The sequence below is a fragment of the Hyaena hyaena genome, unplaced genomic scaffold (assembly GCF_003009895.1).
Source record: "Hyaena hyaena isolate Hyena2069 unplaced genomic scaffold, ASM300989v1 scaffold_21, whole genome shotgun sequence".
Classification (NCBI taxonomy): domain Eukaryota; kingdom Metazoa; phylum Chordata; class Mammalia; order Carnivora; family Hyaenidae; genus Hyaena; species Hyaena hyaena.
Window position 1 is genome coordinate 4,131,253 of NW_024080653.1, and position 27,357 is coordinate 4,158,609.

Sequence of the window (27,357 nt, forward strand, 5' to 3'; positions counted from 1 at the left end):
GAATCGGAGGTGGGAAGGCTAGAAGTCTAATGACGGAATTATCAACCTAATGCCTTTTGCTGGCTGGGAATAATCCCGGGGCAACAGCTGCCGCAGGGTTTTTGGCTGGTTTCCTCTAATTGCATCCAGATTAAGGGAGCCCTGCAAGGCGGGCCTTCCCCACCTTCCAGAAAGCCTTTCCTCCACACATCCAGGTCTCCCGCTTCCGAGACTCTGGCTGCTCTGAGAGGCGAAGGTCTCACTGGGGGCCTGCTCGGCGTACAGGGGTGTGAGGCGGGGGCGGTGTGAGGGGTGAGGGTGGGCGGCACTTGTAAGGGGTCATGGGAGCTGTCGGAGCGGGGAGATTCGGCAGGACTGTTTGCACCCAGGACCCTCCAAAGTGAAGGGATCACCTGGCACCCCCTCCCCACCCCTACATACACAGCAGCCCAAAGGCACAAAGTATCTCAGTAAAATGCACAGATGCTACTTTGCTAGACAGGTGAGCCCAGGAGCACCCTCTGTCCCCTCGGGCACCTCCTGCCTTTACAGGGGAAGCCATGCCCCTGATGGGAGGGCTCCCACACAGGGTTATGTGGACCAAGACTTCCTGGAGGCGGTGGCAGACTGTCCGGTTTCTCACCCTCTGAATTCCCAGCCCCTGGCTGTCCCTGCGTGGCTCCTCTTACTAAAGGGGAGGGTCCGGCTGTGTGACTTGCTCTGGCAACGGGATGACAGCAGGTGTGGCCTCCCCCAAGGTTTGGGAAGGTGCCCGTGCACTTCTGCTTCTGCACTTTTGCCCTGACCGGGGCTAGCTCGCAGGGGGCGGTGGGGGATGTGAGAGACACGGCGCAGTGCCAGGTGTGACCTGTCCACATGTGAGCACCCCACCGGGATGTAACCTCCCCAAGCACACCCAGCCAAGACCAGAAGTGCCCAGCCTAAACCGCAGACCCTCAGGCTGTGTGTGAGACTGCCGGGGTTGGGGCTCATTTGTTACACAGCACCGCTGCAGCAATGGATAACTGATACACCAGTTCATGTGGATGTGGTTTCTATGGCAGAACCGGTATGGCGCCTGCTTAGCTGAAGCTTTTTTCAAAGCAGACTGGGGGCCAACACAGAAAGGCAACTCCCTCTTCCCAGAGGCCCACCCCCACCCAGCCTGCACCCTGCTGCTGGGCTGAAATAGCCAGCACCCCAGGATCTGGGGACTGTGGGGGCTCCAGGAGAGTCTCCCCAGAAGGCTCTGGGGACAACAGCACTGGGAACTCGGAGATGCCAGTCTTGGCCACCTTGCCTGCGGGAGGCTCTGGGCTCATGGGGGACCGAGAAGCTTCGAGGGAGGGGGCCGGTAACTTCCTTTCCTGTGGATACACGTCTTTTTCACATGGCACCAGCAGCGGAGTTTGCTCCCCAGGGAGCAGGCCGAGAGCGGGAGGAAGCCTCAGTGTCTCCACGATGACCCCTTCAAGGACGTGCAGGAGGATTCGGGGACGGATTCACACCTCCACGACTCCAACGGCTCAAGAGGCAGCCTTCCCGTGCAAATGGCCGGATGCTTTTTGGCTGGCTGGGGACTCTCCCACACCCTCCCCTGTCCACCGCTAGGTCCCGGAAGGGGCAACCGTGTCCTGAGCGCCGGCTACATTGCTGCGGTCACTGCTGCCCCCAACCACCCGCGAAGCTTACAGGAGGCCCACGTTCACGCTGTGCAGGGCCTGCGGGGACGTGGGAGCCTTTCTAGTTCTTTCCGGTGCCTTTGTCTTGGATGGTCATTTAACGCACTACCACTTCCTTCAGAGACTGTCGATCCTGCCTGCACACATGGCCCCCGGCTGGTCGCTGTGTTTGGTGACGGGGACCTTCAACAATGTCAAAGATGCTCCCGTAGAGCCCCCTCCACCACGGGAGGGGAGTCCAACACCTCGAGGCTCGGGCTGATACCAGGAGCATAAAACGTCTAAACAGACACTGAAAAGCCCCCAGCTTCTCAGACCCTCCACTGTGCCTACCCCTCTCTATCCTGAAACCACCAGGTTTTGTTTTGTTTTGTTTGTAGACATCTTCATAGTAGCTCTGAAGCTGTGGAAAGTGAGACCGGCCCGCTCGGAAAATGGGGCCTGATGACGACGTGTGTCCAGCTTGCAGAGCTGTCTCAGGGCTGGACGGGACCCCATTCTGTTCTGCGTTCCCTGTGCTGCCGGGGGAGCGGGCCTTCTGGTCCTTTCTCACCGCCTGGCGCTGCCGGGGTCACCGCTGGGGCTGGGGGAGCCCCCGAGGCGGGCATCGGCAGCTGACAGCGTCCATTCTGGCGCCACCGCTTCCGGAGCTGACTCCTCTCTGGGCAGCTGGCGGGTCGTAACTTCTGTCACTCCGGGGCTCTACTTACGTCGCGAATACGGAAAGGTTCTCTTCCTGTTGCCGCAAGTCTCTTTTTCCTCATTTGTCTACTGTCCCCTCCATGCCCATCCCTGCCCCTCCCGCATGCCCGGGCCTCGGCGGCGCGCAGGGAGCACGAGCTACCTGCGGAAACCGAAGCCTTCCCGAGGCACCTTGGCGCCCTTCTTGCCTTCTCTGGGGGGCCGGGGCGAAGGGGTCTCCGCCGTGCCCCCGTAGGGGCAGCTCTCCCAGCCGGGGTGGTGGCCGGTGCACTCCACCGCGGGTATGTAGCCGCTGTCCCACATGCCGCTGCCGCACGTCCTGCACAGGTCGTGGAGGCTGCAGGGGATGCGGGCCAGCAGGCGGAACTGGTGCAGCAGACTCCGCGCCTGCGGAGAGAGGGCACGCAGTGGGCGGGGCGGCAGCCTGCGCAACGGAGGCTCTGGGGGGCCCTGGTCTGAAGGGGCGGCAGGAGCGGGGCAGGGCGACCCCTGTGGCTCAGCGCCCGACCGTGGGGCCCCGGAGCCCCGTCCGCCCCGCGCTCCCCAGGGCAGCCTCTGCAGGGCCTGTTCCCGCTGCGGTGGGCAGCGCTGACCCGGGTCCCCCTCGCTGCCCCCGAGGACCGCTACAGGGGCCTGGGAACGGGGGTGGCAAAGCTCTCCGTCTCCCGCTTCGTTCCGGCCCCTCCCAAAGCGCCTCTCTGCCTTCCTGGCTCTGGGCCAGGAGTCCGTGAGTGAGGGGCCCCGGTACTGTGTTCAGTGCACGCGGTGGGGGGCAGGCTCCCGTATCCGGGCCTGAGCCTGGGCCGGCCCCGCGCAGCCCCGCCTTGGCAGGGAGCCGCCACCTCCTGCGCGTGGGGGCGGGGCCTTAGCCGAGGCGGGGCGGGGCCTTCGTTCGGGGGCGGGGCCTTGGGCGGGCCCAGGGAAGGCGTGGGGGCGGGGCCTGCGTTCCAGGGGGCTGAGTGCAGCTCCCGGTTGGCGTGTGGGTGGAGCCTTGGCGGGGAGAGCCCCTGGGACGCCCCCCTCCGGAGCCAGGAGCGTGTGGGGTTAGGGCCTGGATCCAAGGGAGGGTGGGGCTTGTGCGTGGGAGGGGCTCTGCGCGTGGGGGCGGGGCCTTCGCCGAGGCGGGGGCGGGGCCTTTGCGTGGAGTCTAGGGCTGCCTTCCAGGGGGCTGAGTGAGGCTCGGGGTTTGGCGTGTGGGCGGGGCTTCGCAAGCGTGCTGGGCGGGGCCACGTGGGGGGCAGCACTCACCTTCCTGAGAACCAGCTCCCCGTTCATGTGCATGGCCAGGTTTCCAAAGTGCAGGAGCATCTGGTCGGTGGCCAGCTGCTGCTCAATGACGTCATCCCCGTAAATGGCTACGATGGCCACGCAGATGAAAAGGTGGAAGTAATCCGTCTGGGTGGGGGGAGAGTCGGGTTCAGATAAGGCCCCGGGTGGAGGCTGAGTGCAGAGGTGTGGGTGAGGCTGTCTGGGTTCACGAGGCCCTGGGCAAGCCGCAAGCTTCTTTTGTCCTCAGTTTCCCCACCTGCACACGGGCCAGCGTCAGCACCCACACCCGAGGGCTGCAGTGAGAGGACAAGGGAACGGATGCAGCTCTCTGGACGCCCTCCGACCCGGGAGGCAAAGAACGGCTTCGTCTGAAGGCTGGCCTGTGCCCATTCTGGTCTGTTCATAAAGGTGCGTGCAGAAGGCTGGGTCACAATACATGCCACTGGGGCCGTGGGACACGCCAGCGAGAATGTTCTGGCAGCCACCCTCCGGTCAGTGTCTCCCTGCCTCGAGGCTGAACCCCCCAAGTCTTGCCCCAGAGATGACCCCTAGGTTTGTTGCTAAGAAATCGAGAAGATTCTAACAGAGAGGAGCAAGGCAGCTTCCTGACGGCCACCACGGAGTGCTACAATGCGCCTGCTGCCCCCCTCACACCACTGCCCAGCAGCGCCAGGCACGCGGCCGGAAGCCGGCACTCGGCGGGCGTGCACTTGGCTGGGGGGCATTCTGTGTGTTCTCCTGCCGCCGGATGCCTTGAGAGCATGCTGCCTTTGACTCCACCTCGTTCCCAAGGGCAGAGGAAGAGGAAGGAGCACCAGGAAGCCCGTGTTTAGTCTCCCGACGTCGACCAGCCAGCCGGACGGAACAGCTAGACGGCCGGGCGGAGCCCACAATTCCGGCAGAGGTAACAGTCAGCAAATGCCTTGCGCCCGGCCTGCTCCGGGCAGACCGTCCCCCAGGCTGCCTGGCCCCTTCCTTTGAACGAATCCGGAATAGACTTGCTTTGTCTCAGAACTTTCCTTCTGCAGCTATTTGAACTCCCGCTGGGGTGGGAGACAGCGGAGTTCCAGGAGGGGGGTGTCCAGCTCCTCTGAGAGAGAAAGGTCGGGAGGAAGAGGTGAGGCGTGACCTAACTAGGGCTGGGCAGCAGGACAGAACCCAGTTCATTCGCAAGATGAGGCCTGGGGCAGCCCCTTTGCCCCACGCTAGTAGTAAATGTGTAGAATAGAGCCCTTCTGTCTCAGCGGTCACTTCAAAAGAGCCTCCCCCCACCATGGCGCTCACTCTTGACGAAGTGGCCTTACTCCCACTACCATGATGGGGCCACTTCCCCACCTCTGGGCCACTAATGTCATCAAGGGGCCGGGCCAACGGAGATAGAGCGCAGCGATGACCATCAGCAGGCGACGCGGCTCTGGCCATCGGGCAACGCTCATAGTTCACTTGTGATGTCAGCCGAAACGTGATGTCAGGAGGGCAGCAGGTCCGCTGGGAAATGTACGAAGCCTTGCAAAGCAGACACGGTTTACAAAAAATACGTGATCCAGTGTCTCGGACCATCTACGCCAGTGATTCCGTTGATGAATGCAGACGGTTCACCCTGAGCCTACCCGCCAAGCACGCGGCTCCAGGCAGGCCGCAGAGTCAGACCCGGGCCGGGGGCGAGACGGGCGGAGGGCGCGGATGGGCACCTACTGTGTGTCTTTGGACTAGCTGTCCCCCCCCCCCCACGTGCCTCCGGCAACGTCGGCAAGGCTGGGTGCACTGGCGCAGGTGTCCACAGGCCGCTGCGGGCTCCCACCCACCTGCAAGGCTTGTGTGATGGAGCTGCCGGCGAGAACAGAGCCGGCTCCTGCAGAAGGGGTCCTGGCCGCCTCCCGAAGCATCAACACAATTTGTTTTTAAAGGCTGATGGATTCAAAGAGACTTGCCCATCCTTTAACGTCGCCGGCTTGTTGCTAATTTGGGCGTTAAAGCCATGTGACAGGTCCACACGCTCTCGGGGGCTTTGCGGAAGGGGTGCTGCTAACAGCAGACGCAAAGTGGAAATCTGCACGGGGATGGTGTGGCCTGGGCTCTCCGGAGGGGCTGATGGGGACGCGGGGTCTCGGGCTCTTCCCCTGAGCCATCCTGAGTGAGGAAGGAGGACCGGGCGGGGGCGGGCCCCGGCAGGTGGGCCACGGGCGTCCTGGGCTGCAGGGGGCCTGCTCACCCCGGTGACAACGTCCTTCACACTGAGTGGCTGTGGCAGCAGGGAGCTCGGCCCCAGAATGTGGTAATGAGCACAGTCAGCGGGCAATTCACACCTATTTAAGTCACGGAGGCGAGCCGCAGGTCTGAGCCAGGCCCACGGGACCAGCCGGCCGGCGCCCAGTGCAGGGCTGGTGTGTGGGTCACGCGGGCCGGGGCTGCAGGGGAGGGGACCCTAGAGCAGGTGCACCTCCTCGCAGGGTGTGGGTGGGGACCGGCGCCCAGCGGCCTGCCCTGGCTCACCTGGTAGTGGGCCCAGCAGGCCTCCCAGATCCGCAGGGCCTCAGCCTCAGGAAACTCGCGCTTGAAACACAGCAGGAGCCAGCGGTGGCAGAAGAGCATCTGCAGGCCGTCCTCGCCCAGCGAGACCAGGTGCCGGTAGAAGCGCAGGTGTGTCAGCCGCAGCAGCTCCCGCAGGTAGAGCTGGGGGCGAGGCCAGGACCGGAGAGGCCTCAGGCTCCGTGCGAGGCGCCCACTCCCCTGGGGCCCTTCCTCAGCCCCCCGCCCTGCACCCAAGAGGCACGCATGCCTAGCGCCAGGTCTCCGTGGGCGGCATGTGTCTGCCCCTGCTTACTTTAATCTGCTGCTGGAATCGGATTTGCACCTGTCTTGGCTCCTTTATCCTCAATTTCAGACCATTACTGGAGGCCCAGCCCAGGGCGGGGCAGAGCTCGCTGCCTGGGGGTGGATGGGAGGCTCCCGCCTGGGGCTGCGGCCACCACAGGGGGCTATTTCTGACACTCCCCGCCTCCCCCCCCCCCCCCCCCCCCCCCCCCCCCCCCCCCCCCCCCCCCGCCGCCCCGGGAAGGCAAGCGGATCATGCATGGACCGCCCCGCACCCCCCCCATCGCCAAGATCCTTCATCTTCCAGAGCTGACTTAGAGCAGGGAGGGGGCGTTTCTGAAGCCCAGGGCACTCGATTCCTGTGTTTAAGGTCACCACCCAGTGACGTGGGACGAGATGGAGGCTGACTTCAGTGCCGTTAGAAAATCCATCTCCGGCAGATAATGAGTCACAGGGCCATGTGCTGCATGAGCCCGTCTGGGGCGCATCGTGTCAGACCCCATAATTGTCTCCCCAGGTGCCGTGGAAACCTGACATCACAGAGTCGATGCAGAGAGAGGGCGGCGGGGGTGGGGGGGTCGGGGGCAGGGCTCGGTGACTCACGGGCCCCTCCCATACCCGCAGCCCATCATCCCGCTCAAGTGGGGTGGTCCTGGCCCTTGTAGGCGCTGCTTCCGACTGGCCAGTCTCTGCACCCTCTGGCCCGCCACAGGGTCAAGACCGAAAACGTGGCCTACGCCTCCCAGTCGGACATCCCCACCCCCCTACCCAGGCACCCCGCACCCTCCCAGCCATACCTCCCGGATCCTGGCACCGCCCCCCCACCCGTCTGTGGATCCCCGGCTTTGCCCTGCTCCCATTCAGTTGGTCCTTGGTCCTGGCATTCGAGGCGCTCCACTCAGCTCTTCCCTCGTTGCACGGGGCAGGTCGGGTCCCACAGCGCCGCATAGTACCAGCGCTCGAACCTGTGCGCAGCCGCGTGTGGGCAGACCCCGCGTGCCGCAGAGACGGCCGGACCCGCCTGCCTCTCTTCCGTCTTTGTCCGCCTCCAGACCGGAGCGGTCTCTGGGACGTGGGAGCCAAAACCACATCCAAGCGCCCCCCCACCCGGCTCTCGGAAGTGACCGGAACACACGGGTGCTGCTGAGTGCTCCCGGCCCCGCCTCACAGCTTTGTCTGTTCCCCGCCCCAACATCCACAGCTGCCCGGGCTGTGCAGGGTGGGGGGGCCAGGAAGAGGGGGCGAGCTGGCTGGGGGCTGCAGGGTAGGCCTGCTGCCCCAGATGGGGTGTGGCGACTGCCCAGGGGGCCTCTGGGTGGCTTCAGGAGCCTCCCATGCCTGCCTGCTCAGGCGTCCTGACGGCGTCGGACCCGTCCAGGGAGCAGCCCCCATGCGCCTGAGGACCCATTGTGGAAAGCACAGGGCCAGGTGTGACAGGCCTCCCCTTCCTCACTCCACGGGGAGCGGGGAGGCCACCCGGGGAGGGGCCCGTCCGCCCAGCCCAGCCTGCGGGGGGGGGATGGCAGCCAGCATCCGGGGACTAAGGAATAGCATGTGTTCCTCCCCGGGAGCCGGCCCTTTCCCAGAGGCGCCGCAGACAGTGTCCACCCTGGCTCTTCTGCCTCCTGTTGACCCGCAGCAGCCACAGGCCACGCGGCCACGGCGACCCCGCAGGAGGCGGCGTGCCCTCGGTGGCCACGGGGGCCCCCAGCCTCACCAGCTGTTTCTCCATGTCCTCGTCCCGCGGAGAGCTGACGAAGATGGTGTTCTGCATCAGGCCCACGAAGCACCAGAAGGTGTCTGACTCGTCCAGGACCTCGGCCAGGATGGGCGCCACCAGGTCTGACATGCCCTGGGAGTAGCCGATGGCTGGGTTGTAGACCGCGTAGTTCAGCAGGATTCTCCTGGCGACACAGGGCCGAGGAGTCAGCGCCCTTGCCACGCCCTTGGTGGCGGGGCGCCCAGGGTGCAGGGATCCCCCCTCCACCTCGATCGCGGGGCAAAGAGGGCAGCTTTGGGGACTGTCTTCAGAGCCTAGGAGCGGCCCATAGGCCGGACCCCCAGGGCAGGGAAGGGAGCACGTGGGTCTCATGTTCCTCCTGGTGCCTGCCTGTGACACAGGGTGGGCTGGCGGGGACATTTTTATGGGCTGCTAATGTTGTGCAGTTATTTTGCCAGGCGGCAGCATAATGTCAAAGATGCCAGCCTTGGGCTCTGCGTGGCGTTATGTGCTGGAGGGCCACCGGGGGAGGAGCCTCCAGGCTTGGTGGATGCCCGGAGGAGGGAGGTGGTGGGAGGCCTTGCTGGTACCCTGGGGAGGGGCCACAGGACGCAGTGGTAGGCTACACTAGCTAATGATCCTCTGCCTCCGGGGTGCTGATTGTAGAGCCTGGGAGAAAGCCCCCCCACCGAGCAGATGCTGCTGCTGCTGTTCCTTGACTTCCCGGACAGACAGACGAGTGGGTAAGGTGACTCCCTCAGAGTGGCGGATGAGGAAGCGAAGTGGGGAGGGGCAGTGGCGCGTACCTCATGCTCTCCACGTTCGGATTGTCCTCCCCCCGGAAGAACTGGTTGCTTCGATCCGTCCGAACCACATCCTTGTCCACGGTGAACTGCACGTTGCGCCAGAACGCTCTGTGCTCCTCAGGGGTCATGGAGAGCCTGGCACGGAGCAGGGCACCCGCCCGGGGCTCAGCGAGCCGCGCCTACACTCCAGGCAGGGCCCGCCCCCCAACCCCCACTCCCGGGGTCGGGGTGGGGGCTGGGCGCGTATCCGAGGCTTTCCACGGGTCCCCAGCACAGCCCAGGGTCAGCCCGGCCCAGAGAGGCCTCGGCAGCCGGCTCCGGCGCCCCCCACCCCCACTGCCACCCGGCACTCACGGCGGGATGTCAGTGCCTAGTTAAGTCTGTTGAAAAAGAACTCTAAAACCTTGACACAGAGCTAAAGAGCTGCGCTGGGGATAATGACGGCACTTATCCCCAGCCCATCACTCCGTGCCTGGGACCCATTTTCCAAAGAAAGTCTGGGTCACAGAACGTATTATCAATGCGGGATTGCACCTCAAATTGCCTTCTCAGCGGACGTGCCCCTGGGCGGCCGGGGCGGGGTGGGCGGGCGGCCCTCACCTCCTCTGCTGGATCTCGGCGTATTCCTTCCGCTTCTGCGCCCGCAGCGCCTCCCTCTCCTGCGACGTCGACTCGTGGCTGTAATACCGCAGCAGGAAGGGCCAGACCTCCCCCCGGATTGACACATCAATGCCGCCGAAGAAAATGGCCTGCAGGAAGCGGCGAGAGTTGGGGAGGGGCCCGACCAGGGCTGCTCAAAGCACCCCCAAATCCCCGGAGATTTGTGTTGGGGTGGCTCTGCGGCGCCTTCTTGACAGTTGATGCCTTGATTCAGATCGCTGCAATTTGCACATGTTTGGAGGGGAAAGTGGAGGCCCTCCATTCCCATACAGGATACAACCAGGCTCATTTCAATGTCAATGCCCACCCTGGTGTGGCGCTCCGATGAACGTGTCGTTCTCACGTCGCGGCCTAATCCCGGTTTTGGAAGCGGCGCATTTCACCGCGAGCTCTTCTATACAGGCTGGCGCGGGGTCCCCCAAACCCGCTCCGGAGGCGTCCTTTTCAGCGCAGCGCCTTTGATTGCTCTATCGGCGTGTTCACACAGCCGCTCGCGCGAGGGGACGGCCCCCGGGGGGCGGCCACCCCGCCCCACCCCCGCCCTCCCCGCAGGCCCGCTCACCTTGCGAAGCTTGTACTCCTCCTCCACCTGGCCCAGCTCGTTCAGGTGGCGCAGCCAGGCCGTCACATCCAGCCTCTTGTACATGCTCTCCTCGGGGTGCGTCTCTGTCGAGGGCAGCTTGGGCCGGCGGATAGAGAACTGCATGCACGTCTTTTCGTCGGCGACCTGCTGGCCGGGGCGACAGCTCGGGGCGATGAGCACCTCGCGGTTGAAGCCGGCCCGCCCTCCCTCCCCAGGTCGCAAAAGCCCCCCTCGCTCCCGGGAGCCCGCGCTCTCCGAGCCCTAAATGGCAAGTGTAATTAGCCGCAATTAAAATGAAAATACCTTTATCTTAACATCGATTTCCACCCACCCCCCGCCCCCCAGGCCGGCGGCGGGCCTGTCGCCTGGGGTCCCCGGCCCGCGGCCCCCTCGCCACCGCCCCCACTCTCTGCGCGACCCCGGCCGCAAAAACGGAATTAATGCCTCGTTCGGCCCAACTTCCCTCTGCCGGGAGGGCCTGCAATAAATTACATGTGATTGGCCACAGACAAAGGGGCCGCTGTTCCGAGCAGGGAGCCCGCCTGTCAGGTTGTCTCCACGGGCAGTCACGAATCCGGGGCAAAACTGCAGCTGACATTTAATTCAAAAATCAAAGGTTGTTCAATGTGGGGGGAAAAGAAAGCCGGGCTAGTGTCGTAAGGGAAGCCGGCAGGAGGCTCTGTGGGAAGGGAGGGAATCTTAAAGTCAGCCCCTTTCTAATAAGCACATACAGTATCTTGAACAGATAATTAAAGAGCTCTTATTACATTTGTATGTAGATGGAGCAAAATATGGCAGGAAGCCCTGTCAAAACATGATTTTTCAAGTGCACAGCACTGACTTTACAAGAAGCCCTGGGCACAGGCTTCAAATTCAAAGTCGCTGCTCTATCAGCCGCCCAGCGCCCGGGCCCCTCGTCGGAGGGGAGGGGAGGGGAGGGGCGGGGCGGGGAGGGGGCTCGGCAGCCCGTGACTCCCCGCGGGGCCCCTCTGGCAGGCCTCTGGGCTACCTGGTCCTTGAGGTGCGTCTCGGTGCAGAACTTCCACTGCTGGAGCACGTCGCCCAGCTTGTCCAGGCCGCCGCGGTGGAAGTGGAACACCTTGTACTGGCTCTCCTGGCTGGCGATGACCAGCTGGCCGCTGGTGCAGGCCTCGTCGCTGAGCGGCCGCGGGGGGGCGGGGGGGAGCGGTGAATATGTAAACACCGGGTTTTATTTCCAAGCAGAATCAGAGGCCCCTATTGCTGACCCCCGGGCAGGAAACAGGAAGGCCCCGTGGAGTTTGGCTGCTGGCCACAGGGGGACAGAGTTACACCCGCACACAAGCCATCGCCCCCCTTGGCTGAAGAAGGCAAACCAGCGCCCCCCTGGGGAGGCCGGGAAGTAGGACTGTCCTCGCTCCCTGGAGGCTGCCTGAGCCGCCTTGGATCCCCAGCCTGAGTGGTGCCCCCCCCGGGTGCCCCCTCCTCTCTAGGGCCCCCCTTGAGTGCCCCCCTATGGCCCCTCCTCTCTGGTGTCCCCTCCCCTCTGGTGTCCCCCCCTTGTGCCCTCCTCTCTCCGGCACTCCCCCTCTGGTGCCCACCCTTGTGCCCCGCCCCCCCAGAGACCAGGGTGCAGATGCCCTTAGGTGGAATCGGATTTGGAGCCCAGGTGGGATGGCCTGGAGGGCACCCTGCGAGAATCCTCCAGGAGAACTCACTACACACCCAACAGGGCCTTCAGCCCAACCCTGGCTGCTCTTCGCTGAAAGGCTAGACTGTGGCTCTGGGTCTGGGACCCTCCAGTGACACGTGTGCTTCATGTCAACGTGCTGGGCCGACGTGCGGGGCCCCCCTGCCTTTCAGCAGAGATTTGATGTGGCCGCTAGACCGGATGCTAACAGGGAGGGTCCGCCCCCATGAAAACGGGGTGCCTCCTGCGGAGAGCCATGCCCGGCCTGCACACAGGCCCAGCTGCGAAGCCTCCTGGGGGGGAGGGGAGCAGCCCCCTCTCAGTGCAGCCCGGTCTGGCTGCCACAGCGGGGCTACCGCCACCCTGAGGGCACATGGAAGAGTCTGGGAGCTGCCCGGGCCCGGTTCCGGGGGGCAGCCCTAGCGGGGTACCGCTGCCCACAGCTGGACCCGAAGCCCCCGCCCGCTGGTGCCCCCCCCCCCCGCAGGAAGCGGCCGGGAGGGGCTCTCACCTGAAGAAGAGCCGGAGGGAGCGCATGTGGCCCAGGTCCACGCGAAACACGCCGCAGATCTGCTCCAGGGCGCAGTTCCTCTGGGGCTCATCCCAGCGGGGCGTCGCCAGCAGGCCCTCGCCTTCGGGGAAGCGCAGCTGGGCGTCGGGGCCGCAGGGGGAGCTGGCGGAGCAGGTCACGTGCTGGCCACGCGGCTCTCTGTCCGTGCAGCCCGGGGACAGGGCGGGGGCGTGGGGGCAACATTCGCACACAGGCCAGCTCAAGCGCGCACACAGACAGGACCCAGCGAGCCGCACGGGTGGCAGACACCCATGAACAAACGAACGAATGAAGGAATGAATGAATGAGTCCCATTACAGTCACGCCCAGTTACATTTCATGTGGAAGGACGGCGTTTTTTGATCAAACTGCATCCCACGTGATCGGAGGCAGTGAGGTGCCTTGATGACCGATGCCCCGCCACCCCCCAAGCCCTCACTGAGCATGACCTTGGGCGGGTCACCAAGGCCTCTTTGAGCCTTTGTTTCTACATTTGGAAAGTGAAGATAATCACGGGGCTTTGCCCAGGATCAAGGGCTGCAGAGGGTCCGGTGCTGGGCACCCTGGCCCTCAAGTTCTCCCAGAGAAACTGCCTCGTGATCATTTTAGACAGGGCGGGGCTTCTGTCTGAGTCTATACTGGCTCACTATTTTCCTGAAAAGAAAAAAACAAAACACAACACAAAACCCTGATTCTGTTTATGGTTCAGTAAGGAAACGTGAGTAATAATGCAAATACTGCCCAGTTAGTAAACCCTCCGTATGGCCTGGCCCCGTATTAACCACTCCTATGGGCATTTGTCACATATAATCCTCACAATAATCCTTTGAAATGAGCGGCGCCATCACCCGCCTTGTACAGAAGGGGGGCTGAGGCCGAGAGAGGTTAAGTGGTTTGCCCAAGGTCACACAGCTGGCAGGGGCTGGAGCTGGTTTTTGAACCTAGGCTCTGTGGGCTGGGTCCTCAACAGCAACACGGCCGCATTTATTCTGTTTGTTTTTTTAAGTTCATGAATTTGTTTAAAACCCCAGTTGCAAAGGATTTTCTTACACTGATTCAGCCGCACCACAGGTTAAGGGCCATCTCTTGAGATTTAACGGTAATATCGAGCAAATGCGCAGGAAAATGTAACCAGAGTCGAAGCGAGCATCTGTTCTGGGCCTCCCACCCCAGCCTCCTACAGAGATACGGCAGCAGAGGCTTCAGCTTCCCAGGTTCAGCCCAGAGCATGAAAGTGTCAGAGGCACTTAATCCTGAGGCGCCTCTTCCTCAAAAAGGCACCAGCTCTCTCCACGGGGCCACCCTGGGCCAGGACAACCCCCAGAACCTGGAACAGCCTTACAGAGAAAAGACTGGCCCTTTAGCACCTTTCCTTCTAGAACATCAGTCGGCCCGGTGTGCAGGGTGCAGCGGGTGTTCTGCCTGCCCTGTGTAAGGACGTTGGGTTGATGAGCCAGGTCCTGCCCTTTCTGGGGGGCACGTGGCCACTCCCAGGGGACAGACTCAGAGGAAAATCAGTAGCTGGATGGGAAGGGAGGTAGAGAAGGGATGGGAAGGGATGGGAAGGGAGCTGAGCCTCTGTGGTCACGTGGCAAACCCAGAAAGGCTGAGGGTGTCGCTGCCTTCCAGAGGGGACCCTGACCAGGCTGCGCCGGGCGATCATTCTTTGCAACACAAGGCAAGTCGCGGGTCTGCAGACAGCCCCTCATCACGCCCTCCCCCCCCCGCCCCCCGCCAGCATCTCATAATCTGCTTACTGAACAGTGCGCCCCCGAGGCTGGGAGACCACGGGCTCCATAGGTTCACAGGTTGTTGGGCTGGCCAGTCCATCCCGGGCTTGCCTCCAAAACTGGCTGCAGGGGGGGGCCACCAAAGGGTGGCATCATTTCCAGCCCCTCCCCCACCACCACTCCACACACACGGCAGCACCGTGCAAAACCCGCACGGGGCTCCCCAGGGCGGCTGTGGTCTGCTCACGCCATGGGGCAGGCCAAGGCTTCCAGAAAGCAGATCCAGGGTGGAGACACTGGCAGAGTCACGGGTGTGGCTGGGAGCACTTCCACAGGTGTGGAAGGAGCCTCAGACAGAGGGCCCCCCCCACCTTCCAGGGCAGCTCGCCTCCGGGCACAGGGCTGCTCCCACCCTTTCGCGGCTCCTCAGGGCACGTTATTTGCATTTACTAACAGATGGATCCCTTAACTCCAGACACTGCGCTTGGGACCCACCACTGGGGTTCTATCAACCTATCGTTTCGGCCGACTCAGAAAGCTCAGGATGAAGAAAAGCAAGACCAGATTTAGAAGTCTGGATATTTTAGGGGTGGCTCGAGTTGTTGAGCGTCCAACTCTTGATTTGGGTTCAGGTCATGGTCTCGCTGTTCGTGGGTTTGAGCCCCATGTGGAGATCCTTGCTGACAGTGCGGAGCTTGCTTGGGATTCTCTCTCTCCCTCTCTCTCTGCCCCTCCCCTCCCCCCCCCGCACTGTTTCCTTCTATATATGATAGATAGATAAATAGATAAGTTTGGATATTTTAAAAATGTTAAAATCTGGTCCCAATGCCTCTTTGACAAGAACCAAAACTCAGTAATTTTGGAGGATTTCTCTTCCCTGCTCACACTTTTTCTGAAAAGAGGCCCCTCCTCTATGTACTGGTTAGCTGTCACCGTGTAACGAATGACTCCAGAACTTAGCAACTTGAAAACATCCCCCTTTTACTTCACAGTCCTGGCTGGGTGCTCAGGCAGCGGTAGCCAGCTGGGGGGATGGGATGGGGGGCCCGGCATGGCCTCTGTCCCCACAGTCTGGGGGCTCCGCTGCTGCCTCAGCCGGGTTTCTGTCCCCTTGTGGTGCTTCCTTACGTGGCAGTGAGAGCAAGGAGGCATTGCTTCCTGAGCTCAGGCGGGATCTGGACTCTCCAGAGTTGCTCACGCTGCACCCTGCTGGTCCAAGCAACTGGCCAGTGGGCCGGACTCGCACCGGGAGTCAGGGAGGACCCTCCACAGGAGCTGCGGCGGAGAATAATCTCCAGTGACCTGACGTGGCCCAGGTCGCGGGGGGGGGGAGGGGGGAGGGCGGGGAGCAGAGCCCGTGTGCCGTGTTCAGTGGCGACTACACTGGCTTTGCCCTCTCTCCTTTCTGTCTCTGCCTGTTGGTGATCCTCAGAGAGTAGCACAAACCGAGAGATGATGCTGCTTGGTGTCTTCTGGCTCTTTCTATCACACATTTTTAACTCGTAGTATTTGGGGAGGTGACTGCCTAAATAAACCATCCATTTAATTTCAGTGCACCACACATAATAATTGTATGAGCGACCGAAATTACACAGAGCATATTGGAATATTCTTGGAACCGAGCTTCCCTGCATGTGTACAGAAATAAAAAGTAAAAACCGGGCCCATTTCAATTTTCCCCACATCTCACTTCCTCACCATTGTTTTTCTCACGGCTTCGAAGTTTGCGGACATCTTACATGTTCATCCTAGGCATGAGAATGGTTTTTCTTTTTCTTTTTTTTAATGTTTATTTATTTATTTTGAAAGAGAAAGAGAGAGAGAAAGAGAGAGCAATCAGGGCGGGGCAGAGAGCTGGGGTGGGGGTGGGGGGATAATCCCAAGAAGGTTCCATGATGTCTGCATAGAGCCCGACGCAGGACTCGATCCAACAAACTGTGAGATAGATCATGACCTGAACCCAGACCAAAGTCAGACATTCAACCGACCGAGCATCCCACAGACAGGACTGTGAAATACAAGGGGGATGTTTTCAAGTTGCTAAGTTCTGGAGTCATTCGTTACACGGTGACAGCTAACCAGTACATAGAGGAGGGGCCTCTTTTCAGAAAAAGTGTGAGCAGGGAAGAGAAATCCTCCAAAATTACACCCATCCCAGGCGTCCCACAGGCATGAGTGTTAAGGGACCTCGTGTTCATGCCAGGACTGTGCTGGGAGCTGGCGAAGCAGGAGCCACCAAGATATGGTTGTCACCCCGTGGCAGCCAGTCTTGATGGGGTGACAGAGGTCATGCTAGGTGGCTGAGGTGACCATCAGTCATCTGCTATCATGGGCCTACGCCATGGAGACCTACGGCGCCCATCAACTCTGCTCAAGTTTGCACCCTGGGAACCCCAGTAGTGGGTCCCAAGCGCAGTGTCTGGAGTTAAGGGATCCATCAGTTAGTAAATGCAAATAATGTGCCCTGAGGAGCCGCGAAAGGGTGGGAGCAGCCCTGTGCCTGGAGGCGAGCTGCCTGGGAAGGTGGGGGGGGCGGCCCTCTGTCTGGGGCTCCTTCCACACCCGTGGAAGTGCTTCCAGCCACACCCGTAACTCTGCCAGCATGAGTCTCCATCTTGGATCTGCTTTCCATGGCGTGAGTGCAGCCACGCTGGGGAGTGCGTGGAAGGGGGATGGAAACAAGGCCACCCTCTGGTGGCCCCTCATAATTTCCAAAACTTGGAAGCAACCATGATGTCCTTCAGAAGGGAATGAATAAACAAACTTCGGTCCAAACAGACAAGGGAATATTATTCAGCACTAAAAAGAAATGAGCTATCAAGCTGTGAAAAGACACAGAGGAACCTTAAATGCACATGACTAAGTGAAAGCAGCCTGTCTGGAAATGCTACAGACTGTGTGATGTCAACTATATGACATTCTGGAAAAGGCAACACTATGGCCACGGTTGAAGGATCTGTGGTTGTGAGGGGTTGGGGCAGGGAGAATGATCAACAGGCAGAGCACAGGCGACTTTTAGGGCCGTGAAACTCACACGACCCTTGAGTAACATGGGTTTGAACATCGTATGGATTTTTCCCCATAAATACGGTGTGGTCCTGTAAGTACATTTTCTCTTCCTTATGATTTTTTTTAAATTTTGAAGTTTATTTATTTTGAGAGAGCGCTAGCAGGGGCGAGGCAGAGAGAAAGGGAGAGAGAGTATCCCAAGCAGGCTCCACGCTGTCAGCACAGAGAGCGACGCAGGGCTCGCAGTCATGAACTGTAAGGTCATGACCAGAGCTGAAATCAAAAGTTGGATGCTTAATCAAAAGTAACCGCTTACTCAACTGAGTCACCCATGGGCCATTCTTATGATTTTCTTTTTCTTTTCTTTTTTTCTTTCTTTATCTTTTAATACAGTTTATTGTCAAGTTGGTTTCTATACAACACTCAGTGCTCACCCCAACAAGTGCCCTCCGCCATGCCCATCACCCATTTTCCCCACTCCTCCACCCCCATCAACCCTCAGTTTGTACTCAATATTTAAGAGTCTCTGTGGTTTGCCTCCCTCCCTCTCCTTAACTATTTTTTACACTTCCTCTCCCCCATGGTCTTCTGTTAAGTTTCTCATGTTCCACTTGTGAGTAAAAACATATGGTATCTGTCCTTGTCTGCCTGACTTATTTCACTCAGCATAACACCCTCGAGTTCCATCCACGTTGCTACAAATGGCCAGATTTCATTCTTTCTCATTGCCAACTAGTATTCCATTGTGTATATAAACCACATCTTCTTGATCCATTTGTCAGTTGATGGACATTTAGGTTCTTTCCATGATTTGGCTATTTTTAAAAAATTTTTAATATTTTATTTATTTCTGAGAGAGAGAGAGAGAGACAGTGTGAGCAGGGAGGGTCAGAGAGAGAGGGAGATACAGAATCCAAAACAGGCTCCAGGCTCTGAGCTGGCAGTCAGCACAGAGCCTGACACGGGGCTTGAACCCACGAAGCGTGAGATCATGACCTGAGCCGAAGTCAGACGCTCAACCAACTGAGCCACCCAGGCGCCCCAGTGCTGCTATGAACATTGGTCAAATGTGCCCCTAGGCATCAGCACTTCCGTATCCCTCGGGTAAATTCCTAGCAGTGCTGTTGCTGGTTTCTTATGATTTTCTTAATCACATTTACTCTTCTCTAGCTTACTTTCTTGTAGGAATACAGTATATACTACATATAACATCCAAAGTACATGTTAGTCAACTCTTTATCATGTTGGTAAGGCTTCCGATCATCAGTAGGCTATTAGTAATAAGGTCTTTGGAGACTCAAAAGTTACATGTGGATTTTGAGTGTGTGAGGGGTAAGCACCCCTCACCCTCATGTTGTTCAAGGGTCAACTGTACTCTGTATGATGCTATAAAGTTAGATATATGTCATTATGCATTATTAAAACCCGTTGGATGTACAACACCACGAGTGAGCTCTAATGTAAACTATGGTCTTGGGGCGATAATAATGTGTTAATAAAGGTTCACCAGGAACAAACGTACCCCCTGGTGTGGGATGCTGATAATGATGGAGAAAAGGCATGGGTCAGAGCAAGAGGTATATGGAAAATCTCTCTGTCTTCCTCTCGACTTTTTAAATGAACCTAAAACTGCTCTAAAAAGTAACATCTGTTAAAACAAGACAAAACAAAATGAGAAGTGAGAGGACAAACTGGGATATATATATATATATATATATATATATATATATGACAAGGAATCATATCTGTAATACATAAAAATGTATGTAAACCAAAACAAACCAAAACAAGAGAATGCCCAACAGAAAAATGACAAAAGGACAAGAAAAAACAGTTCACTAGAGAATAAATATAAATAACCGATGAAATTTTCATGTCCAAAGTAATGAAATAAATTAAAATGAAACAAGGTATTCTGGGGAGAGGTCTGGGTCTATGAAATTGGCAAGAAGCAAAAAACTATAAAGTGTAGCATAGGTGAGGGTTTGGAGAAAATGGACACTCTTGTCCAGCCATGAAGTGGGGACTGTATCTTGGTCAAACTTTTCTTTCTGGCAATGTGGAAATAAGATGAAAAAGGCTTAAAAATGTTTATACATTTTGACCCTTCACTTTCATTTTTAGATATCTATCATAAGATCGATGTCCACAAAAAACACATACATGAATAGATAGAGAAAAAGGTTTTGACATGAGCGCCTGGGTGACTCAGTCTGTCAAGCGTCCAACTTCAACTCAGGTCATGATCTCACAGTTTGTGGGTTTGAGCCCCACATCGGGCTCTGTGTTGACAGCTCAGAGCCTGGAGCCTTCTTCGGATTCTGTGTGTGTCTCTCTTTCTCTCTCTGACCCTCCTCTGCTCATGCTTTGACTCTCTCAAAAATAAAATAAACATTAAAATTTAGTGAAAAAAAGAAAAAGCATTTGACAAAAATGCAACATTCACTCATGATAAGAATCATTAGCAATATAGGAATATATAGGAATATGGAAGGGAACCTCCTTAAGTTGATAAAGGTCATCTAGAAACATTCTATACTAAATGTCATACTCAGTGATAGAGACTGAATTGTTTTCCTCACGATCAGGATATGGTTCATATGCCTGTGTTCTGTTCCGTACTGCACCAGAGGCTCCAGCCTCTCTATAAGATGAGAAAAGAAACAAAATGCATAAAGATCAGAAAAGAAGAAGTAAAACTGTCCTTGTGTGCAGATGATACAGTTATTTACACACACACACAAAATCCCATGAAATTTACAAAACAACTAATAGAACTAATAAGTGAGCTTAGTAAGATTGCAGGATAAAAGGTTAATGTAGACAAATTAATTGTATTCTTAAAGACAAGCAACAGACAACTGGCAAATATAATAAATTAAAAAATTGCATTCATAGGGCCCCCTACAAAAAGATCCCAACATAAAATATTTAGAAACAAGTCAAACCAATGATATTCAAGACCTCCATACTGAAAAACACAAAACTTTGCTAAAAGAAATTAAAGGAAACATAAATAAATGGAGAGGTATACCATGTTCATGGACTAAAACAGTCAACATTGTTAAGATGGTAATCCTACCAAATCGATCTACACAATTGATTCAACACAATCCCAATCAATATTCCAGTAGGACCTTGTTTTGGGGGTAAGAACTGACAAGCTGACTCTAAAATTCATATGAAAATGCAAAAGACCTAGAAGAACCAAAGCAATTACAAAAGAAAAAAAGTTGAAGGACTTATCTGATTTTGAAACTGATTATAAACCTATAGTAATCAAGGCAGTCTGGCAAGGGTGAAAATGCAGACTTTCAGATCAATGGTACATAACAGAGAGTCCAGAAATAGAGAAATATGATCAATTGATTATTGACAAAGATGCAGGGATAGTTCCATGGAGAAAGGAGTGCTCTTCCACAAATGCTGTTAGATCAATTGGATATCTGTATGAAAAAAATTTAATATCATGTCTTTCTTCATGTTGTATACAAAAATTAACTCAAATTGGGTCACAGATATAGATGTGATACCTAAAATTATATAACTGCTAGAAAAATCTGAAAAAGAAGTCTTAGCCACCTTAGAATAGGCCAATGTTTCTTAGAATACAAAATGCATAGTCAAAGCAATAATTAATAAACTGGAAAATTAAAAACTCTTTTCAAAATTCACCATTAAAGAACACAGGAATGCAAGCCACAGACTGGGAGAAAATATTCACAACATATATATTGAATAAAAGATTACCCAGAATATGTATGAGACACTCTTCTTTTTTTTTAAGATTATTTATTTTGAGAGAGAGACCACTGTGTGGTAGGAGCAGAGAGAGTTTGGGAGACAGAGAATTCCAAGCAGGCTCTGGGCTATCAGCACAGAGCCCAACGAAAGATTTGAACCCATGAACCACGAGATCATGACTTGAGCCAAAAACAAGAGTGGGACACTCAACTGACTGAGGCACCCAGGTGTCCCTCCCTGTATGAGACATTCTTGAAACTCAATAGTACTGTTAGACATAGATTTCTTAGGTATGTCACCAAGGCATTATCCATAAAAGAAAAACATTGATAAACAGGATTTTATTAAAATGACAAATTTTGGTTCTTTGAAAGACACTGCTAAGAAAATAAAACAACAAGCCACAGACTGGGAAAAGATACGTGCAAAACACATCTTTGATAAAGGATCTATATCCAGAGTGTATAAAGAAACTTCAAAGTCAGTCATGAGAAAACAAACACAATTTTAAAATAGGCAGAAGATTTGAAAAGACCATCAAAAAATGGGCGCAAGTATGCATATGAAAAGGTGCTTGACGTGGGTGGTCGGGAGAGAAACGGAAACGGAAACCACAAAGCGATACAACGACACACCACACACCTGTGGGGAAGACTATAACACAGATGAAAACTGACCGTCTAGACTGCCAGCCGGAAACACAGCAACCAGACTCACATGCGGTTTGGCGGGAATGCAACATGAAAATCCACTTTGGAAACACACACTTACCACATGGCCCAGCAATCCCACTGCTGGGTACTTACTCAAGAGAAATGAAAAATGCTCGCATAAAAATCTGCGTGTGCATGCTGACTGCGGTTTTATTCACAACTGCAAAACCAAGTGCCAGCAGATGGGTCGTTCAACTGGTTAGCAGATAAAGAAGTAGGTCCCCACAATGGAATACTACTCAGCCATAAAAAGGAACAAACCATGATACACATAGCATCATGGATGAATCTCAAATATATTAAGGGAAAAGGCAGGACTCAAAAGGTTATATGAAAAGATATTCAACAACAATAGTAATTGGGGAGATATAAATTAAAACCACAATGAGATACTCCCACACACCTGTTGGAATTGAAAAGACTGACCATGACCAAGTGCTGATGAGGACAGGAAGTGCCTGGAACTCTCACACACACAGCGGGTGGGAGTGTAACATGGGACAATCACTTTGGAAAACAGGGTGGCAGTTTCTTAGAAAGTTAAGCACCTGTTCACCATATGACCTGGCCATTCCACTCCCAAGTATTTATCAAAAGACATAAAAACCTATGTCCAGATGCAAGACTTCTGCATAAATGTGGAGAGCAGCTGTATTTGTAGTAGCTGAGAACTGAGAACAGCCCAGCACGTGAATGAATAAACACATCGTGGATTATACACACAATGGAACCGGACCCCGCGATAGAAATGAATGAACTCCTGATTCATTTACACAAAAATGTGGGTACATCACAAAATCATCATGCCGAGTGAAAGAAGCCCGACAGAAGAAAGAGTACATACTGCATAATTCCAGGTATAGAAAATTCTAGGAGATGCAAAGTAATCTATAGGGACAGGAAGCAGAAAAGTCATTTTGGGGGTGGGGGCTGGAGGAAGGGATGGATTACAAAGGGACACAAAGGAAACTTGGAGGTGATGGATTGCTCTTTAACATGATTGTGGTTGATGGTTTTACTGGTGTGTGTGTATGTGTGTGTGTGTGTGTGTGTGTGTGTGTGTGTCAAAATTCAGCAACTGTACACTTCAAATATATGCAATTTAACATACATAAATTATACTTCAATAAAGTAAAAACACAGTATTAAAAATTGTTTGATGTTTATTTATTCTTGAGAGGAGACAGGGCATGAATGTGGTAGGGGCACAGAGGGAGACAGAATCCGAAGCAGCTCCAGGCTCCGAGCTGTCAGCACAGAGCCGGACGCGGGGCTCGAACTCATGGACCTCGAGATCAAGACCTGAGCTGAAGTTGGATGCCTAATTGACTGAGCCACCCAAGTGCCCCATTGTTATTGAATTTCTAACACAGGAGAATATTCTAATATATCATGGCCCATTTATATGATACAATGCCATTAAGCTGTTATAAAACATTTTATCAAAGTATTTAAGGAACAAAGAAAATGCTCACACTGTTATGTGAAATGAATAAAAGTAGGATGTAAAACTATGTAGAATATAATATCAATATGGCTTTATATATAATATATATTTATAGATACTTTATAGCTATATAAATATATTACAAAACTAGAAAACATCTCCCAAATTATAATGATCATGTCCAGACGGCATGATTATAGTTTTTTTATCTTGTTTTTTATTTTATAAACTTTCTACATGTAGTAATGAATCATTTCGATAATCAAAAATAGTAAGCGAGGCTTGTAGAGTCATATTTTTTTTAACAAGAAGCCTCTAATGGTTTTTATACTGAAAACCAATAAGAGTAATTTCAAAAATAAAAAGAAAGGAAAGGAAAAGGTCAGGTATAAATAACTGGGCGTCATCACAGTTATCTTTTATCTGTGGCTTCCTATATGCCAGGAACTCTGCTAATAGAGGGAGATATTATTTTTTTAATGTTTATTTATTTATTTTGAGAGAGAGAGAGACGGAGAGAGAGAATCCCAATCAGATTCCATGCCATGGGCACAGAGCCTGACATGGGGCTCGAACCCATGAACCGTGAGATCGTGACCTGAGCAGAAATCAAGAGTCATTATTTATTATTATTTTTAATGTCTTATTTATTTCTAGGAGAGAGAGACAGAGACAGAGACAGCGTGAGCAGGGGAGGGTCAGAGAGAGAGGGAGACACAGAATCCAAAACAGGCTCCGGGCTCTGAGCTAGCTGTCAGCACAGAGCCCGACGTGGGGCTCGAACCCACGAACCGTGAGATCATGACCTAAGCGAAAAGTCGGATGCTTAACCGACTAAGCCACCCAGGTGCCCCAAAACTCTGTTTTTAAAAGGATGCCCTTAAACACGGTCTACTCCTCCCCTGTGCCCCAGGCTCCGGGCCCGGAAACTGTCAGCCCTCAGGTTCCGTCTGGCAGGAGAGACCCGTCTGTAGCCTGGCATGTGACATAGGAGGCTCCTGCAGCTGCCGGGAGAAGTCACCACACTGCCAAGCTTAGAACCACAGCAGTTTCTCCCTCCCAGCTCTGGAGGCCCGAAGCCTGGGGTCAGAGTCAGCAGGGCCCCACTCCCTCGCAGGGCATGGGAGGGGAGGTGTCCTTGCCTTTCAGCCGCTGGCAATTGCTGGCAATCCTGGTCTCTCCTTGACTGGTGGCTACCGCACCCCAATGCCTGCCTCCCCCATTACAGGGCCTTCCTCCTCCATATGCAGTTCTCGCGTCTCTATCTTCTTTTCTTATCAGGACACCAGCCATTGGAATAGGGCCCATCCTAATCCAGAACGACCTCTTCTTAATTAAGTACATCTGCAAAGACCTGACGTCCAAAGAAGATCACGTTCTGTGGTTCCCGGTGTACATGAACTCGGGGGACATTATTCAACCCCAGGCAAATTGGACAACTCTTCCTTTCCACTCCGTAAGATCTCCTCTCCGGGCGTTTTGTCACTCAGGTCCCTCCACAGGGGCTGCCCGCCCAACCTCTCCATGCGTCTTCTTTTCACTCTCCAAGGCCCAGCGTACATACCATTGTATCCACGGTGCTTTCTCCTGATCCTTGGAGAAGCCACCAGGCAGAGCGTCTGACATGTAGCAGGTAGGCGATGGACGCTGACTTTCCTTTATTTCTTGGGAAATCCTTAGAAGTTTTGTTCTCTTTTGTGTGTTTTGTCTTTGACTTTGCATAAAGTCACTTGCTCATGATCAAACCAGACAAAGACATCCCAAGAACATAAAATTCTAGGCCCTTATGAACACCCCTCATGAATACAGACACAAAACTTCTCCACAAAATACTAGCAAACCGAATCCAACAACATATAAAAAGGATTATACACCATGACCAAGTGGGATTTATGCCAGGAATGCAAAGGTGGTTCGACCTATGAAGAGCAATCAGTGTAATACACAGATTAACAGAATAAAGCACGAAAACCACATGATCTCGCTGGCTGCAGAGAACACATTTGATGGAAATCCAACACCTTTTCATGATGAAAACACTTAACAAACTAAAAATAGAAAGGAACTTCCTCAAACTGATAAAGGGCATCTATGAAAAACCCACAGGCAATATTATACTCAACGATGAAAGACTGAAAGCTTTCCCCTAAGATCAGCAGCAAGTCTGCGCTCTTCACTTCTATTCAACGTTGTAGTGGAGGTTGGACTCAGGGCAATTAGGCAAGAAAGATAAAAGGCATCCAGATTGGAAGGAAAGAAGTAAAACTCTCTTCACAGATAACATGATCTTACACTTCTGTAGGAATTCAATCTCGTCCTCGACAAAACCTATTAGAACAAATGCATGAATTCGACAAAGTTGCAGGATAGAAGATCAATAAACAACTATTAATTGCATTTCTTTTTTAAATGTTTATTGATTTATTTTGAGAGAGAGGGAATGAGAGCGAGCAATGGGGGTAGGGGCAGAGAGAGAGAGTACCATGCTGTCAGCACGGAGCCTGAGGCGGGGCTCAATCTCACGAATCGTGAGATCACGACCTGAGCTGAGATCAAGAGCCAGATGCTCAACCGACTGAGCCACCCAGGCACCCCAATTAATTGCATTTCTATGCAACAGCAATCAACATAACAGCCTAAGGTGAAATGAAGAAAACAATTCCATTTACAACACACACACACACACACGTACAAGAAGTATTTGTCCCCTAAAAAGGACAAAAACATTGTTGAAACAAATTAAACGGAAAGTCATCCTGCGTTCATGGACCGGAAGACCAAGTACTGTTAAGACGGCAATATTCTCCAGATTGTTCCATTGATTCAACCCAGTCCCTATTGAAATCCTACTCGCCCACTTGCAGCGGTCCACAGCTGATGCTAACACGCATAAGGCATGTTACAGAAATGCAACGGACCCAGAGCAGCCAACACAACACTGGGGAAGAGGAACGAAGATGCAGGGAGGGCTCACATTTCCCAATTTAAATACTTTCTACAAAGCTACGCTTGCCAAGGCTGTACGGGCTGCCGTACAGACAGACGTGACGATCGATGGAATCAAATGGAAAGTCCAGAAATGAAACCCACCCAGTGATGGTCAACTGGTTTCCAACAAGAGTTGAAGTGATTCAGTGGAGGAAAGAGCATTTTATTGTTTTTGTTTTTCAAACAAACGGTGTTTTTAACAAACTTATCTGTGTGTAAGAGAATTAAATTGGACTCTGACCTCACACCATTTATAACAATGAACTCAAAATGGACCAAAGACCTACATGTAAGAGCAACAACTTAAAATCATTAGAAGAAGACAGACATCGATCCTCATGACCTTTGGATCAGATCATGATTTCTTCCATATGACATCGAAAGCACAACCAACCAAAGAAAAAATAGATAATTTGGACTTCATAAAAATGGAAAGCTTTTATGCTTCAAAGGAAACTATCAAGAAAATGGAAAGACAACTCGCAGGAGAGGAGAAAATATTTGCCAATCACGTATCTGCTAAGGGACTCCCAGAATCCTACCTGAAGAGACAGGTGACCCGACTCAAACATGGGTCCGTCTGAGCAGACATTTCTCCAATGAGGACACACGGATGACCAACAGGCACATGAAGAGAGCGATGCCCGACACCATTGGGCGTTAGGGAAATGCGAACAAAGCCATAAGGAGACACCACCTTACGCCCAGTAGGACGCGCAGAGTCAAAAAGATGGACAACAGGTAAGTGCTGGTGAGGATGTGGAGACACGGGGGCCCTGTGCGTGGCTGATGGTAAAGAGGGCAGTGCAGCCCCTGCAGAAAATGGATTCTAGTTCCTCAAAGTGTAAACAGAGTCACATGGGCTGGCGGTCTCATTCCTAGGCGTATATGCAAGAAAACTGGAAACACGTCCACATGATACCTTGTATAGATGTTCTTAGCAGAATCGCCTGTAATAACCCCAGACAGGAGGGGTGCCGGGGGGGGGGCGCAGTCAGTTGAGCATCTGACTTCGGCTCAGGTCATGATCTCACAGTTCGTGAGTTCGAACCTTGCATCTGGCTCTCTGCCAACAGCTCAGAGCCTCCTGGGATTCTCAATCTCTCTCTCTCTCTCTCTCTCTCTCTGCGCCTCCCGCACTTGATCTCTTCCTTTCTCAAAATAAAATAAAACTTAAAAAAAAGAAAGGAAATTTACAAAACAGCTCTAGAGGGGAAATGACACATATGTCCGTCAATAGATGGTCCCTCCACACCAGAGGCCATTATTCAGCCACGGAAGGTGACAGGTGC

The 27,357-nt window shown here is 54.1% G+C and overlaps 1 protein-coding gene across 2 annotated transcripts in view; it reads right to left on the reverse strand.

Annotated features, from left to right (window-relative positions):
- Window positions 1–1,026: 1,026 nt before the first annotated feature.
- Window positions 1,027–27,357, reverse strand: part of TBC1D16 (TBC1 domain family member 16) — a 72,233-nt gene continuing 45,902 nt past the window's right edge. The window contains exons 4-12 of one of the 2 annotated variants that reach the window (XM_039226352.1): window positions 12,396–12,557; window positions 11,225–11,372; window positions 10,195–10,359; window positions 9,573–9,721; window positions 8,973–9,107; window positions 8,164–8,350; window positions 6,126–6,305; window positions 3,612–3,758; window positions 1,027–2,750 (exon numbers count right to left, since the gene is read on the reverse strand). In XM_039226352.1, the coding sequence (XP_039082283.1) occupies window positions 2,502–2,750; window positions 3,612–3,758; window positions 6,126–6,305; window positions 8,164–8,350; window positions 8,973–9,107; window positions 9,573–9,721; window positions 10,195–10,359; window positions 11,225–11,372; window positions 12,396–12,557 (1,522 nt within the window). In that variant the 3' untranslated portion in view covers window positions 1,027–2,501. Of the gene's footprint in view, window positions 2,751–3,611; window positions 3,759–6,125; window positions 6,306–8,163; window positions 8,351–8,972; window positions 9,108–9,572; window positions 9,722–10,194; window positions 10,363–11,224; window positions 11,373–12,395; window positions 12,558–27,357 lie in introns of both variants that reach the window. The other variant, XM_039226351.1, reaches the window with a different exon arrangement.